This window comes from Rissa tridactyla, chromosome 3 (genome assembly GCF_028500815.1).
Source record: "Rissa tridactyla isolate bRisTri1 chromosome 3, bRisTri1.patW.cur.20221130, whole genome shotgun sequence".
In the NCBI taxonomy this organism is placed as follows: Eukaryota; Metazoa; Chordata; class Aves; order Charadriiformes; family Laridae; genus Rissa; species Rissa tridactyla.
The window spans coordinates 54280040-54297727 of NC_071468.1; the positions used below are offsets into that span (position 1 = coordinate 54280040).

General features: G+C 36.9%; 1 protein-coding gene across 7 annotated transcripts in view; it reads right to left on the reverse strand.

Moving 5' to 3' along the window:
- Nucleotides 1-17688, reverse strand: part of SHPRH (SNF2 histone linker PHD RING helicase) — a 67341-nt gene that overhangs the window by 9539 nt on the left and 40114 nt on the right. For 3 of the 7 annotated variants that reach the window (XM_054194370.1, XM_054194372.1, XM_054194371.1), the window contains 8 exons: nt 17228-17329; nt 16371-16442; nt 14365-14553; nt 10905-10997; nt 10267-10353; nt 9622-9800; nt 7375-7455; nt 1240-6122 (listed from right to left, as the gene is read on the reverse strand). In XM_054194370.1, coding sequence (XP_054050345.1) covers nt 6026-6122; nt 7375-7455; nt 9622-9800; nt 10267-10353; nt 10905-10997; nt 14365-14553; nt 16371-16442; nt 17228-17329 — 900 coding nt within the window. In that variant the 3' untranslated portion in view covers nt 1240-6025. Of the gene's footprint in view, nt 1-254; nt 6123-7374; nt 7456-9621; nt 9801-10266; nt 10354-10904; nt 10998-12108; nt 12201-14364; nt 14554-16370; nt 16443-17227; nt 17330-17688 lie in introns of those variants that run through there. The other 4 variants (XR_008465289.1, XR_008465291.1, XR_008465290.1 and 1 more) reach the window with 4 other exon arrangements.

The window sequence follows — 17688 nt, forward strand, 5'->3', positions numbered from 1 at the left end:
TTTGTTTTGGTACTATCTAAGATTATTCTGTGTCCCACTGTACATCGGCATGACACCAAGGAAGTACTGCCTTCTGTTATTACATGCCTATTGTGGATTCTGATTTAATATTAAGTTTTAAAGCTGGCAATTACACCAGCACACTTGAAGAACTTGGCTTAAAGGGTTTCTGTGTTGCTACAGGTGCTCCATGGAAATACTCTTTTTCAATAATCAATGGCGGTATTTTCTTCAAGAAAAAATAGACAACTCACCCTGTCCCATGTCAGTGGCATCTGCTGAAGTTAAAGAAATCAGCGCAGAAGCAGCCAGCAAACATCATGTTGCAAAGCACAGGCAGAGTCAAACTTCCCTCTGCAGTTCAAAATCAAGATATCTCTGAAGACCTCTCTGTATCTTTGCCCTTCCAACTTCTTTCTCTAGTGGGAGTTAAAGGTGGAGTTTTTTTAGTTCAGTGGAAGGTGAAAGAATCTCTCAAGACATCAAGTCCAAGGTCATGGTTTTGGGCTTTAAAATCTCTCTGGAGCATCAAGTGCCTTAAAAAAAAAAAAAAAAAAAAAAAAGACCAAATGGACTCCTAAAGTCCAGAATCAGTGGAGATCAAGGCTACTCAGAAAGCCTTTCCTACCAATTTTAGAATCAATTTCCAGAGGACAGGGCTGGACCCATCCCTTACTGTGCCCCCTCCGCACGTTTTTCTCTTGTGCTACAGCAGCAGCATCGTGTGCCCTCTGCTAGGCAGAAGCAGGACCTCCTTCACGTCATTCACTTTGTCTCCTCCTTTGCTGTTGTTACGTCCTTCGATTCTACTTCAGAGGCTTTTTAATGAGAGATGTAAATGATTCTGAGACACTTTTGTTAAGAATGAGTAACAAAAAAGATTCATGCTCCACAGGGAAAACAGAACAGTCCTTTTGAATAGCGTTAGCTTGCTGATGCAGGAAGCATATGTTAAAAGTCACAGAAACTTTACAGAAAATCTGTGCACGCGAGATGCCTGATGATTACAGTATGCAAAAGAGGAGATTCCCCAGAAATACCTTTGACTTGACCCTCTTCCCGCACAGCGGGCTCAAACCTTTGCCGAGACTTCTCAGCGCTCCATTTGCCTGCACACCAGGGCTGGGCTCGGCTCACTGCCTTCCATCCCCTCTGCTGACATGGAAGTTTGCGAGGTGCAAAATTTCCCAAGTGCAATTACAAAGTCCACCGTCTTGCCCCTTCAGAGACACTTGTGCATTTACAGCAGAAGTGAGTCAGTACCTTTACTTTATTAAGCAAAACTTGCCAGTTTGTTCCAGGGTGGTCTGTAAACATGTATCTTAGGAGTTTGAAATGTTACCCTTCACAAACCCAGAGCATAAATTTGGTTAGGGAATCTTATGATTTTCCTTAGGTGCACATTAAAACATGTATCATAGGGTCAAAACTTTTCAATATTCCCATTTGCTCAACCACTGCAAAGCCCAGCGTATTCATAGATTTCAGTAAGAAAATGACTATAATCTCAAATCATGAACACACAAAAGTGTGCCACTGCATTTGTCTAAATGTCTTCAAACATTAAGCTCCAATGAATAGGTTATGCTTAGAATCTTTCACCCTTTGTTTATTCATTGCTCATAGCAGTGACTCATTTCTCCCACAGAAAAATCAGTAGAAGGGCACACAGAAGAAGGGTTTAAAACTGTTCCTCAACTTTTCCCCTCAACCTCCTTCCCATTTCCTCCAACTCCATCCAGCGCAAGGTCTAGCTCCACTGCAGCATGTGCAACAGCAGCAGCAGCTCTGAATGGATCACCAGGACTCAGAGATCTTCCCTTCATCTCTTTTCTGGCTGGTGGTGAAATGCTCTGGGCTTTCTACCTCTGAAAGAGGAGCTGTATGACAGAACATCATTTCATCAGATCTGCTTTCTGGTGGCAGGGGTTAGCACAGTATAATCTCTTCCATAGAGTCCTACATTGCTTGACTAAGACTGTGTAGACTTGAAGAGAAACTAGAAGACTAGAAGAGAAACAACACATGTATGTCCTGTCCTTTCCTTGTTTGATGGTCCTCCTCCTGTGTGGGCCAGACACACAGCATGCTCTCTCTGGTATTTGAAGGTTAGTGCTATGAAGGTGGCATACATTTAAGAGAATAGCAGTACACTATGGAAGAACTTATGTCATATTTAGGTATACCTGCTGCAGAATAAAGACTGCCTATATTTTTTTTTTTTTTAAAGTGACCCATATCAAAGAACACATTTTGCAGGGAGGAGCTGTTAGCTTTACACCTGCACTACTTCGTTTACTTTCCAGTATGTTGGGACAAGCTGGAATAGAAACTAATTCTGCTGCTTACAGCTGCTGAATACATTCTTATAATATAAATGTGCATTAATATACATGGGAGAACGAAGAATTAGTATAACTATTTGCCATTTTGAGAGCAAATGTCCTTTTGTTAGCAGGAAATGGCCTTTATGTTAACAAAGAGAAGATAAGAAACTTTTTGCAACTAAGATTTCTCCATTTGCAGAACCTGGGTTGCCAACAGGGAAGTACAAGAGGCATTCCCAGGAACTATTGTTCCACAGCCTAATATAGTAATGTTTGGAAATTACACAAAAATACACCCCCACCCCCAAAAGATTTAGGTTGACTTTTACCTTGTTTAACTAAATCTGCAATTTGGTGATGTACAAGTAGGTGCTCATCGCTTCAGGTCAAATGTGCCCTCTATTCTCTCACCATTTATTCTAGTGCTGCTTCAAAGCCTGCAGTGCAGAATACAAGCCAAGTCAACTGCGTTAATCCACCCTAGGTGCAGAATCCAGCATTTGAACTTGTTAAATTTCATCCCATTAATCACCGCCCAATGCTCCAATCTCTCTAGATACCTCTGCAAGGCCTCCTGTCCCTCAAGAGAGTCAACAGCACCTCCCACTTTGGTATCCTCAGCAAACTTACTAATGGTGCATTCAACTCCTGCATCCACATCATTGATAAAAACATATTGAACAGAACTGGCACTAGAATCGAGCCCTGAGGAACACCGCTGGTGACCTGTCACCAGACAGATGTAGCCCCATTCACTGCCACCCTTTGAACCCCAGCCTTCAGCCAGTTCTTCATCCGGCACACTGTGAACCCGCTCATTTCACAGTTGGACAACTTGTCCGAAAGGGTACTGTGAGGGACAGTATGTCATACTGCCTTGCTAAAATCCAGAAAACCCTACATCTACTGCCTTCCCTCCATCCACTAGGCAGGTGGACATCAGATTAGTTAAAGAGGACTTTCTCTTTGTGAACCCATGTTGACTGTGCCTGATGATTGCATTATTCTGTAAATGCCTTTCAATAGTACCTGGTATAATCTCCATAATTTTTCCAAGAACTGACGTTAGACTAACAGGTCTGTAGTTCCCTGGGTCTTCCCTCATGTCCTTCTTGTGAATTCGAATAAGATTTGCTAGCTTCCAGTCAGCAGGGACCTCCCCAGACTCCCAAGATGACCGAGAATGGTCCTGCCATAACATTTGCCAGCTCCTTCAGAACTCTGGGATGAATCCCATCAGGCCTCATGGACTTGTGAACATTCGGCTGATACAGGGGACAACTCACAGCAACATGCCGGATCCCTGACATTCCATGCTGTTAAGTGAGCATAAAAAAAAAATGTAAGTCAGGACTCATGCGTTGCTTGATGAGAAGCTATGCTTCTGGTTAGGAATCCAAACACCACATTTTTGTAAATAAGCAGTGAAACCACCGTCCTTATATAAACAAGCCAAAAACTTGCAGAGCTTGGGAAACCTCTCATAGCAGATAATTTTCAGTTTGCTTCCCTATCTTCACATTCACTGATAACTATTATTCCCACATCTGGTTATTTAAAATGGGAGCTATGAATGTAAACACTATGTGGTTCCACAGTTTTTGACACAGATACACATTTATCAGAGTGAACAGCAGCTGTAATATTCAGTCACATTATGTTGTATGGTGTTAAAATTCTCCGAGGACGATGAAGAAACTGGAATGTTGCTGCCCTCAGAGTTCCTGGAGTGTCTGTACAGCATGATCTCCAGTACACTGTGGAATAATTTAGGCTGGAAGGGATCCATGCAGGTCATTTGGTCCAACACACCACTGAAAGCAGGGCCAACTCTGAAGCTGGATCAGGTTGCTCAGGGTCATTCGAGTTCCCGATACATTCAAGGATGGAGATGTCACAGTTTCTGTGCAAACTTTTTGATCAATCTCATTTAGAAAAAAGTCTACTATCTATTCTATTTCCCTTGCTGCAAACTGTGATCTGCAAAAAAGTCAGTCATCTCCAAAACAAATGTATATATAAGACTAATACATATTACAATTACGGGAAATAAAGATACATTGTCTAAATTTACTCAAATAGTCTTTAGTACAAAGTATCTCATTGGTCCAGAAGGACAACAGACTATAAATGCCAAAAACCCACTTCTTGACACAATATTATTCATGTAAATTCTATTCACATTTGTTGTCAGTAGCAGAAAACTTGTCTGCCATGCAGACAGGATTAATACCCAAACGGTGCAACTCAAATGCAGTATGACTGAAAACGGAACTCAAGAAGCTCAATAACTATATGGCAAATCTATTTAACAGACAGGATTAGAATAAAAATTCTAAGATGAGATTTCTTAAAGGACTCATTTTAAGTTCAACCTCCAGTAAGATTCAAAAACATACAAAAAAACCCCACTGTCTACTGAAACAGTAAATAATTGTAATTTGAGGGAAGTAGCCTGTTGCTTATGCATATACATTTGCCAGTCTCTAAACACAAAATTGTGTTTAACATCAACTGCGTAACTGAGCTTGCTTCTGTAATACCTTCAGAAATGGTGTTACATAAATGTGTACCCGTAACCTATGCCAAAAGGCTTAAAATTTATCTTACCTACTTTCAGCAGTCAAAGTTAGTCTAGATTTGTTTTCTAAACTCTCTACTCTCAATAGAGATGGGGTAGAGTGATCGCTCATGTCTAAGGATGACATTTCACAAAAGTTTCATCTCTCTCCACTGATTATCTAATTTAGATTAGGTACTTAATTTGACTGCCTACCTTAATTTCATCTATTTTGAATATTTAGATTGCTGCATCTTTAAGGGGAAGAACTAGACAACAAAAAAATCAGGGTGAGAAAAATGTACACGAGCACCAAATTATTATAAAGTGATCAGCAGCTTAACCAATTAATTTTTCAAAAATTCTGTAACGAATGCATTACCTTTTTTTTTTCTTTTTTAAACAAAGCGCTAAATTAGTCATGGCTTCAAGAATAAGTGGAAACATGTACAGTAAGTTCAAGTGTTTAACTGATTGCCAGACCAACACACATACAAAAAGCATAATTTAATTATCATTATTTTGCAGTAAGCAAGCATTAACAATGAAACTTTTAACTGTCACAAGTCTTTATGAATATCTAAAAGCCTAATACAAATATCCAAATTATTAGTAAATATTATTCATTTAAAGTGTTACCAATAAGACGTTCAATAACTCTGCATTAAATACTAACAAGCCCTTTCTAGAAGAATATTAATTTACAGTCATTCTTTCTAACAATTCTTTGTACAGTAAAAAAAATTAGATTTGTGTTTCTCTGCTTCCCTTTCCCACCCAACCACCCACATAGTTTTGCTCAGACTGAGCTACTAGCCAATCAAACCTGATGGTAAAAGTCCTCTCAACCAAGGGTCCAAGATCTCAGTTTTAGCATCCAGGTCAAATGCTCTTTGGGAATAAAATCCACGTTTTTGTATAATGTGCAAAGTGCAAATTTCCTCCAGTGCTATCGTAAGTGTGTGCTGCAAAGAATTTCACCACAGACTAAAACAGTAACAATTAAGACTTTGATTTCCAATAGCTTTGTTACATACAAATGGTAGATGATGTTTACAGGATGACAGATCAAGTGGATTATATACCAGTGCTTTTTAGGTCAGGTACTTTCTGATTTCATTAGGCCAAACCAGTGTTTTCACTCAAGTTCTTCAGTTTCCTCTGTAAAAAGGTCAGCCAAATCTGCCACTGTCAGAACTGAGGCTTCTGACTGTTTCATGGAAGAGCTCGTATGGCTGTGGGGAAAAATTGCATGCAGACATCAGAGAAGGAATCAACTTAAGTAACAAGCTGTATGCACTGAAGACCGACCACACGGTTCAGAGTCCAGTAACTGTTCAGCTTTGAAGCTCAGTAGGAAAACACACTTTCCGTCAGGAGAAATACATACACTCATCAGCTACTTCTCTTGCACATTCCGAGTAAGAGACAAAGTCCATCTACTGTCCCTAACGGTGGGCAACACCAAACACTGCAGAGGCAGCAGAACATGGGATAATCCGCTTTGCCCTCTTAACATTTAAGGGACTGGCTTCAGCTTCCACGCATAAGGTTTGATACCACTTTCAAAACCTTAGCCCTCATTGGATCATTCAGCCACTGTATATTTATCGGAATTTTATATGCAAAAGTAGTGCTATTTCACAGATATGGAAACTGATTAAATCATTTTTTCAAAGCTAAAGCTGAAACCTTCCATAACTACAGCCAAAGATATACATGAAAAATTTTAGTCTCATAATTTGTAACAGCCAAAAAAAAGGAAAAATAACTAATTTTCTTAAACTAAGGCCTCCTAGATTTGTTATGTGTATACAATATAGTTAAAGAGGTACAAACCTCTTATACTTTTTGCATAGAAAAATGTAAATAACACTTTTGTTCCACTCCCAGTCTGTTATTGCTTACAAATTTTGAAAAGAAAAACTTTTTTCAAAAAAAAAAAACCCAACACAGTGAAAACTGCTTTCTGTGTCTACACACCAGACTGACTTATGAGCTAGCGTCTGGAAAACTCTTGCATTGACTGCAAAACCAACCAGTGTAACACAGAACTGACAGACTAGGTTTGTAGAATTTAAAAACAATGAAAGAATTAGAGCTTATAACATATGTGTTACTCCAGTGGCAGGTTTAGTGTTACTCAATTAACTGCAATGCTTTTATGCTAATGGCAATAGGTAAACTGAAGAGATAAATCATAACACATAATTTATTAATTAATTGGGCTTTTATGAAATAAAATATACAAAATGTAACCACAATACTTTCCAGAGAACTAAAATACCTTAAGCCTCAAGTTACTGGAACCTGGTGAAAATCTCAATTTTTCAACATTTAAAACTTTATTTGTCAATCAAAACAATTGGAAAAACAGTTGAAGTTTATATTTAAGATATGCATACCTAACTGTAATAGAAGTCTGGTTGAGAACGACCTTTTAATTTTCAGTGCAATAATGACGTTTTAGAAAAATTCAACACATACCTTCTATCTACAGTTTTCAACATAGTCTGCATTCTCTCTTCTATTGTTGCTTTTATCAGGAATCTATGAACGATGGTAGATCTGATCGTGTTTAAAAAAGAAAACAAGACCAGAAGTGAGCAGAAGTTATGCTGTTACTGTCAAAGTTCAAGACCACATTTTTGTCTCATGCTAATTATTGTAATAATGCTGAAAAAAATGCCTCAGTATTTTAAGAAAGAAGCCTTACAAGGTGATTAACAATTTCCACTGACATTTAAACATGCTTAGTGCCTCCCAGAGCGTACACTTCTACTTGGCTGGGTCACACACTAAATGAAGAAAAGCTGTATTAACTGAAATCCTAAAGCAGATGCTGGGCAAAGTTCTGCTTTCTGTGTCCCTACTATAAACAAACAGTCCTCGAGAGCCTAGCCTGTCCTTTAAAGAAATTACTTTGGCCTGCTGATTCTATACAATGTTTATACTGCATTGTCACAAGTCAGTCCAAGAGACAGAGCTCAGAGTGATGGATAATTAAAGCTCATTCCCAGAATTTTAACAACATTGTTTTTTCAAGGTGGCATAATACTATAATTAAAAAAAAAAATAAAAATCAGTAATTGTAGTCAGTAAACATGAAACTGTAAGCACCAGTAAAACATAAAACCCAAAATGTCAATAAACATAAAACAAAATGAGAACTCCATTTATGAAATAAGATTTCAAAAACAAAAGCTGTAATAAAAAAAGAAATATCAGGCACAAGAAAGTGAAATTGAAAAGAGTCAGCTCCAAAGATAAAAATGAAAAATCACTCCAGGCTCCCCAGTATAAACAATTTTCAAGATATGAACCCTTGAAAGTGCTTGGATGGCTTTCAGATCTTAAGTTGAAACTTTGGCAGGTAACATTACACAGAGGAATTCTGGGGGAATACTTTGTGATTCATAGGCAAAGGTCTACTCAAAGAAAGACAAGTAAATAAGAACTCAACTGAACTGCTAATAGTTGCACCAGTGAAACTAAACAGAGTATTCCCTTATGCTCACTGTACTTGAGCACAGCCCTTTTTTCAAATAAGCCTTACTGAAGTCTTACTCTTAAGTAGTGCAGCACACATTCTTGCTGGTTTTATTGCAAGGTTTTTACCAGACCTTTTATGCCAGCATCATGTAAAATTATAATGCAGGCTGTTGAATCAATTTTTCTTATGCCCTCACAGTTAATTCAAAATCTTTACCATCATACCCAAATATCCACCTGTTCATAAACATTCTTTCACATGCATGCTCATTCATGCCCTCTCACTTTACCACCATTTCCAGAACACAAAGACCACTATTATTCTAGAATACCATTCCAGAATTAATGCCAACTATTTTTCTTCTTCGTGTACAGGGTTTTGGGTTTTTTTTGGTTTGGTTTTTTTTTTTTTTTTAAATAATTTTTTCAAGTGACATGAAACCTAAGGAAAAACATATACATCTTATCTGTTCAGGACAAACTTTCCAAAACCTTTAGGTGCTCGGTACTAACCATGTAAAATCTACAACACTGGAAGAAACAAAAGATATGCAAATCCATTAATGTCTTCTAAAATATCTAGACAGGAGTGAGGGCAGAACTGTGACTTAAAAACAAAAAAAAAGTGTTCTAAAAAGTGTGTACTATAAATTTCTTTTGGGGGAGGAGGGAAGAAAATAAAACGAACCACAAACCCAAAAACTCCTCCAAAACTCCCCAACAACTTACGCAGCTCCACATCCACAGCTGGGAATGACCAACTAGGAGGAGTCTCTCAAGGAAACTAGGAAGGGCCATGCCTAAACTTAGCCACATATGACACAAATGGTGAGTTGCTCAGACCTGCAAAGCTAAGACATTTCTGGACATGCTTGCAAGCAGAATTTTGAAGTTAAAAACGAAGGCATCAACAGCACACATAAAATACAGAGCAGCTCAAGAAGGTTTTTCAGGATTTTGGACTCAAGTGCTTACACTTTTCCTAAATGCAGTTTGCTTCTGCATCTTACCCCTATAGAACAAAAGAACTGCCTAAAATACACATTGTGTATTTTCAGCAAACTTTTTTTTTTTTAGTTTTAACCTTTCTGACCCTTACATGTTCATCTTCAAAAATAGAATTTCCATGAATACACTCATCTCCAAAACTGAGAAGTTTGGTGAACTAGATTTATTCTGATTACAGTATGCAGTTCTATTCTGGACCATATCTAAACCACTCAACGCAAGTTTAACTCTTACTTTGTTTGGCCAATACGATGTACTCTGCCAATAGCCTGTAGCTCATGTGCAGGATTCAGAATAGGTTCCACAAGCAGAACGTGAGTCGCTTCGATGATGTTTAGTCCATTGGAACCAGTGTGAAGAGGAAGCAGCAAAATATTGATGTTGGGATCGTATTTAAATGCAGAGAGATTTTCCTAAAAGGGAAACATCACAGCAGTGTGACAAAAGTTCCTCAATAAAGAGCATGGGGGACATATCTATATTTTAAAGAAATTATAGCAACTACTACAGGCCCCAGAGTGACAACCTTGCAGCCTGACTCATCCAAGACCTATCAGCCTAAAACAGCTACTCGACAGATATCAGGAAGGCAAGAACTTCTTACAACGCTGATCAGCATGTCTCATCCTTAACATCCATGCCAACGCTTCTTTCTCAAAAGTGAATGTACCATTTATCTCCAAAGGCTTTAAGTTGTCGCTCTTTGTGATTATGATTTTTAGAATTAATTTAGAGTTAGAGATCAAGGCTTCTGCCAAACAAATTTGCTGCTCTTTCAATTTCTCAAGTGAAGCAATGAAGTAAAAGGACCAAATTAACTTCTATGAACTGTAATTTGCCCCACTCAAAATAATTTTAAGAAAAATACCCTTTATGTACCTGAAATTTACTAATTCCATTGATCTGAGAAAAAATCATGTTGTTGTCATACAAAGCTTTTGAAATTATGTCCAACACATCTTGCCACTGTAAAATAGAAACAAAACAAAACCACACAAGACAATAAAAGTAACTCAACATCCCAAACAGCAATGACAACTAAAATATACTAATTAACTTCCCTAAGAAAGAGTAGATAAAAAGGCCTTTCAAAATACTAGCGTTTGCAATTTAAAAAAACAGAAAAAAGAAAAAGAAAGAAGTATTTGTGTGCCAGGAACCTAATCTTTCATAAAACTAAATAAGAAACATTATTAAAAAGATCAGCTTGAATAAAAGAAATTGGTAGCTATCACAAAACCAATTTTACAATGTATCAAAACTACCTGGACATTCCATTTAATGCTCCCATATAAATCTAAGTGTTTGCCCTTTAAAGAAACCAGCTTTTACATCTGTTGACTACAGCCATTGTTCATGTCCCAGTTACACGAATTGCCCTACAAATTCTCAAAACAATCAAGTGGCTGTACAGAGTGAGTCAACATTTTGGTAGCTAAACTAATTCCTGAAACTAGCATGACTGCTTTAAACTCACACACGTACACAAAGAAAAGACAGAAAATAGTGATTAATACCGTTGAGAAAACTAAGGACTTAGCCCCTGGATCTTTAAATTGAATTCTCTTCAGTGTTCGGACCACAGCTTCCACTTTGGTGGAGTGACTTCCCTTTGAAAAATCAAAGAACGGTATTAGTAAGATAGGATATTAAACAACTCCTTCTGTACTCGTTTTATTAAATAATGTTCTATTAGGACTTCTACGTATCTTACACAAATTAAAAATTAGCAACCTGAAGGAAGGGTAGGTCAGGTAGCACTGAACTGCTCTTACACCTCCCGTATAATGCACTGCCACGGGACGAGCCATGTGCTACAGCGTGTGCAGCGCGTGTCAGAATGAAGTGCTACACAGATACACCAACCTAGTTCTGCATGAGGCAGAATGGGCAGCCCAAGCAGTGCAGTTGCACCAAACACGCCAGTTCGGCCTCCTGAAGTTTAACTTAGTGGCACGATCTTTAAAGAAATCTTCCAAATACACATTTAAGTTTCCCTCCCTTCAATATCCTGAGAACTGGCAATGGAAAACCTACCTGAACGCTATTTCTGTTGCTTTTCTTTCTCACTCTGAAAACACCACTTACACTCAGTACTATGAAGCTTGTTAATTATATTTAAAATAATAAGAAATCAGTAAATATAATCAAATTAATTCTCAAAGGATTGTGTGCTGCAATGAAAACTTCTTCATATTCTGCATTCAGAAATATTTCAGTGCATAATGAATCCAATACTACATTCTACTTCTTGTCCACTTTGATTTCTGTACTCCTTCCTTTCCCCTCAAGTCAGGAAGGGGATTCCAAGAAACAGCTCTTTAGTATCTCCCTCTATTTCCTTTAGCGTGTACTTCATATTACAGTAATTTTACCTAATGTGTTTTTTTAAGAAGCCCTTATTTAATTTCCTTGCTAGTTCTTACATGCATAGTAATTTCAAGCTGCACTAGATTCAGATGGACAAATATTGTTTTATTTCTGTCTGCACCTGTCTCTGAATTAACTATGTTGGCTTGCTACAATGACAGATCAAATTTACTGAAGTTATGCTGCTTGCGGAATTGGCGGAGAAGGATGTCAGCAAGTCTAAGCACAAGTTGGGAACCAATGCTGGGCTGCTTGATCATTCAGATGTAATGCAGCTAAATGAATGCTCCAGAAATACATGTAGAAGATTTCCAGCAGACCAGAGAGGCTGCAATACGCAGTACCATTTTATTTCCCATGGTCTTCCATAGTGATTCCAACTCTGTATCATAGACATAGAAGTAAGCCAGCTTTTTTCACAACATCTCTGTTGTACCTGTACACTGTTTCCAAAAGTCAGACAGACAATTAAAAATGCTTATGTCAGTAGGTGTTGTGATCTGCAAGGATGAATGACACATTTGCAGCCCAAAGGCAGCTGCCTGCCAATCATAACCACCTTCAGTTAGGACATACGAGACTAACTTTTGGTATTTCCTATACATGCCAGGGTCATTTATGTGCTTTTCAATGATGACAGCTCTTGCTAATCTGCTGTTTTCCTCAGAGACTTTTTTTTGGACCTTACCATAGGTCCTATTTTTCCCTGCCAAAAGAGATAGTAGCTTTAGCCACTGTTGTTGATCTTTCCACCCTTCAGACTTCCTGTGACTCAGGTGTTACTAATGTGACTTGGTACAGTATCAGAGAAACTATGGCATAGAAAGGAACAGGACAACATTCAAAGTGGTTACAATCTTTTTGCTTTAGTTTTTAAACAAGATAACTAAGTGTGCAAAGTTCTCTATCCCTCCACTTACATTTTATTAGATAAATTGTATTAGACTTGTCATTGAACTAACAATTGACTAAAGCTTTGGTTCACAGCACACAAAAAAAATATTAAATTTTGTTCTCAATATTTATGGAGAGATGAAACTGATAGAAGTACCCTTGCTATTATGAGTTCTTGGTTTTCAGTCTGTCTTAAACAAAAAATATTACCCTACTTATTACCCATACACCTTGAGTTTGTCATTTTGTTGACTATCCAGATGAGTATTTATAAACAAATTAGCTAGTTCTAATTAAGTATGGAGCAGCATGCATTAGAATCAAAACTACTCTCTAACAAACAAATTCTGTCTCAGATGACAGGCTGGCAATACCCACTGCAATACTGACCAGACACTGGAAGCTTTTACAGAACCAAAACATGTGGGGATGCCAATAATCTCTCTCTCTCAATGCAAAATGCTCCCATTTACAGTAGTCCTTCTTCCATCTAAGGCATTAACTTAAGATGGCTAGTGCTGGTACAATAAAGAGCAAGATGTATGACACAACAGAAGAAAAAAGGGAAACAAAAAAAAAAAAAAGAGAGAGGTACTGAATACTGAAAGATATCAGAGGGACTGAAAAAGTTCAGATGAAAATATGAAAGCTGATTAATCACACAATTTTCATATAGATACTGCCAGATATTGATCATAACCTCAGCATTCTATAGAAACCATAGTAAGTTAGTTATCCTTTGTTAACTGTCCTCAAAGGAACATGAGGTAGAATTTTTTTACCAATGCTGCTTGTTTTGATAGTACATACAATGAAGCTACAGTATAAGTTGTTAGTTTTTCATGAAATAAGAACACCCTGGCTCAAGATGACATGTGAATTCACACAGAATTCATATTTTTGCTTTGCCTGAAGTTTTTGATGCAGAAACACTTCAAACACTACAAACCTTTACACAGGACAGTAGATGACCTGTTCCTTCTGTGTTTTATTTATGAAATTTAGTTATTTATTTTATTTTTTAATGTAATTTATGAAAACTATTTGAAATTTATTAGAAACAGGGTGATATCTCCAAATCCTGAGGAAATAATCTGTTAAAAAATACGTGTGAAGTGAGGTCCTAATAACTAGCACTTTAAAAATATAGCTTATTTACTCCCCCTGGTGCCACATGCTGTCAACTACTTCAAATCTAATGATTTGAGTTAGGAAGCATCTACTCATAAAAAGGAATTCCAGTTGTCCAGGGAGGCTGACCGAAGTAGTGTGAACGTAGTAGCATTGACTTCAGTAGAGGCCAGCAACACCTGGGTACACCCACAAGGTTCAAGGAGCCTTGCACAGATACCATGGAACTCTTTGTCGGCACGTTTTGTTATTACTTTTAACTATACTAACCAGATTAATAGTATGATTAGTACAAAGAACAAAAAAAAAAAAAAAAAAAACTTTTACTTGACAGGAAAATGTGTATCCTTCCTTGGGGAAGGATGGAAAAGCATTGATTTCGCTGTAAGAGGCGCCTATATACTTCATGTCCAATTCAAAAGAAAAAGAACTATATCTGTTATAAACGAAACCGATTGTAAAAGTGAACCTACATATAAAACTATATGGTAGATTTGTCTGCCTAAATCCAGTACGCAACAAGGCACAACCGATACTCACTGTTGAAAGTTTTGGCCAGGAAAATCACATAAAACAATGTACCTTTACAGGAATATCATCCTCCTGATTCGCAGTTTCTGCAGTGAAGACATACGATATTTCTTTATGAGATGTTGTCTGTCTGCAAATGGCACATTTAATGGAGCTCCGGCGGGTGCCAACACTGTACTGTTCTATGATGATAGCTATACACTCGTTACAAAAACAATGTCCACATGTCAGCACTGCCCACTACACAGAGAATTAAGAAAAAAAACAACACAACACAGTATCAGTTTCAGATCAATGCAAATGTAAACCAGTGTATTAATACATGATTACATAATAAATTACGTTTTCATAGAAACATGTCTTTATTTTCATGAAACTCATCAGATTAAAATTGAAGATTTTAGAATTTTTAGCACTCCAGCTGCTAAAAAGCATGGATTTCAAAGTTTTCCAGCACAGAAAGATTCACAGTCCATAGAAGTTCTCTACAGTTATTGTTAATTTTTTGCATTTTCCCAGTTTTAAACTTGAAGTAAGACATTACAGTGTTTCATCTCTATGAATAATGATTCCTAATGCATAGGTTAAGTACACCAATTAAGTATTTACAACATTCAAAAAAAATTACACCAATGTTTGTACTAGCCTTCTGTAAAATTCTTTATCTATATATTCATACAAGATCATACCTCAAACCAGGGCATTTAAAAGAGTCCTAAAGGAAGCGCTTTGACTTTTACATATTATTAAGTCCCAGACAACATCTCTGGATTTAAGAAGAAAAAAAAGATTTTGAACAGAGAGTCTTAATCTTTTTTTGACAGAATACATTAGAAACAGAAGATGGCATTGCAGAAACTGTCTTTCCTTTGAGGACCTGGAACATCTACGTGTCAGCTGTGACTTTCCTTAACAGAGAAGTAATTTGTAAACCAATGTTTTTGCACATAGAAAAGAGTCTTACTCAGTACTAGTTTGTCCTATAGGCCATTCTAAAAGGGGAAAAAAAACCCAAACAAACCCAGTTTTCATGGGTCCAAGTAGCAGAGGAAATTGACTAAATGACCGATGATCAAGTGAAAGATCTTTTAGGCTTTGTAAGGTTCTTTCAATCATGCAGAAACCGGATGCAAAGCATTTTAATAGTTACTTGCAACATGACGGCTACTGTCAACTCAAGTGTCAGTCTCGGCCAAAGTTAAAGAAAAGACTGTTTTTCTTTGCCGTGAGCGCGTCCAGCTCAGAGATGAAGCATTAGTTAACAGGGGAAACAACTGTTGTCTATAAAAACCTGTATCCCCCTTAGAAGAATGGGATAGAGGGGATTTTGGAAACGCAGCAGGACACTGATTCATGCTTACACATGTTTATAAAGCTAACACACCTTAAAATAGCTACCCTAAAAAAAGAGCCAATTTAGTTTGACTATACAGGAGTCCTTTCATGTTTATACCTAATGCATGGCTAGTAAAGTATAAACTATAGCTTTGTACTTTATCATATATATCAATTTTGATTAAATCTCACTTAAACTTCAACTCCTGCAGTTCAGGACTTAAGTGGTGGGAAAAGAAATCCAGATTGTCAGCCTTCATTCTGTTGGGTTTTACTACTGTTTAAGTAGCTAATATCCATTTTTTAAAGACTAGAAGAAAAGAATACTATCAAATAAGATTACACTAAAACACAACAGTATACTACAGAAGCTTATCTACTTCTTTGTTCTATTGGTTTAAAAATGTCAAAGAAATTTTTCTGACAAAAGTATTAAAGCAAAACTTCTGACTTATAAAACAATCAGCAACACACAGTCTTGGAACACTTCTGTCAAAACACTTGAGCATTGATGTCAACAGCTAAAGGCAGTAGAGGTGCTTGCATCTGAGCAAGACGTTATTTCAGGGGAGAGGCTGGTTGGTACGTTATAGGAAAGGGCTTATTTCTCTTGTTTTGAGATAATGTTCATTTAAAATCAGATGTCAAAAATTTTAAACATAACTGAGTAAGACCTAGATAAAGACATTCTAGAACCAAAACCTGCTGACTAAATATCTTACCTGTTTTCCCAGTTGACGTGCACAGATTGGACATGGTTCTGGGTTAACTCCCCCAGTCGTTTTATCCTGAGACTAAAAAAAAGAAGAAAACTTTGTGTTTCAACAAATAAAAAGTTATTCTCTATTTAAAAAAAATGAATAACCAAGTCCTTAAAAAAATGTTTTAATTCATGAATAAGTAAGTCTATCTTGAGGAGTTTAAAAAATTTCTGTCATTTACAGTAAGTAGGAGGAGCCCTGTTCATACTGCAGCCCTTCAGACAGCATCTGCATCTCTACTACAGCTTTGAAAAATCCTAGTAAAATACAAGCTTCATATAAGAAGCTCCTCATATTTTCTATCAGCTTTATGTTGTTGTAAAACCACTTAAATATAATTAATCATGCTTAACTATATTTACTTAAGCATAATTGGACTTACTTGAATATTATGATTAAAATAGCATAACATACATGGGGTTTGTCTGTTGTTGATTCCCCTCCCCACCCCCGACCTGCTTGTCATTCTGTTTAAGAAGGTAAGCTCTTTGTAAAATAGCAAGGGTACGTGGAGAGGTACATAATTCTACAAGGCTTCTACTAAACATAACCTAGCTAGTTCTAATGAAAGTTTTAACCATCTAGAACTAGCTTGTAGTTTTATACCTGTGTAATTAAGCAAATAGCCAAAATATATAATGTAATAAATAACTTTATGACTATGCAGTAATACAAAGAACACCACACATGTTTTGAATCTTCACAGAAAAAATATTTTCTTTAAAATATAAATTTTAGGTAACAATAATGGTATGTTTCTTCTACTAGGTAAATAGAATACATTACTTTGTTAAAGACCAAGGCACAGTAAACCTTACTTTCTCCAGATTAGTGAGATACAGAAGTTGTCCTAATTTCTTTTGAAGCTGTGATTTGGCAACTGCCTTGTCATTCAGAAGTTTCACTCGATTTTGCTCTACCTATGGAAACAGTATTAAACACATTAAAAAAAAAAGAAAAAATAGTTAAATTTTACAATAAGGCTCAAGTTCATTTTTTGGCAAAATTCAACTGAATAATTTACCGGGGACAGACAGAAGAACAGCTCATTCTGTACATTTAAGATGCGCTGCTCCCCAAGTAAAAATGATTATCTATTCCTTTCCTGTACCCAGTATGAACGCAGTACTGTGAATAGGCTGAGACTCAGGAGGTATACAAACTTGTTCTTTGTTGTTTTATTTGCATCATTAGTTCTTTCCAGAGACAAAACCAATTTAAAATAAGTTAATTTTTTAAAAAATTCTTTGAAATTTCATTCGATTTATCACTTATCTTC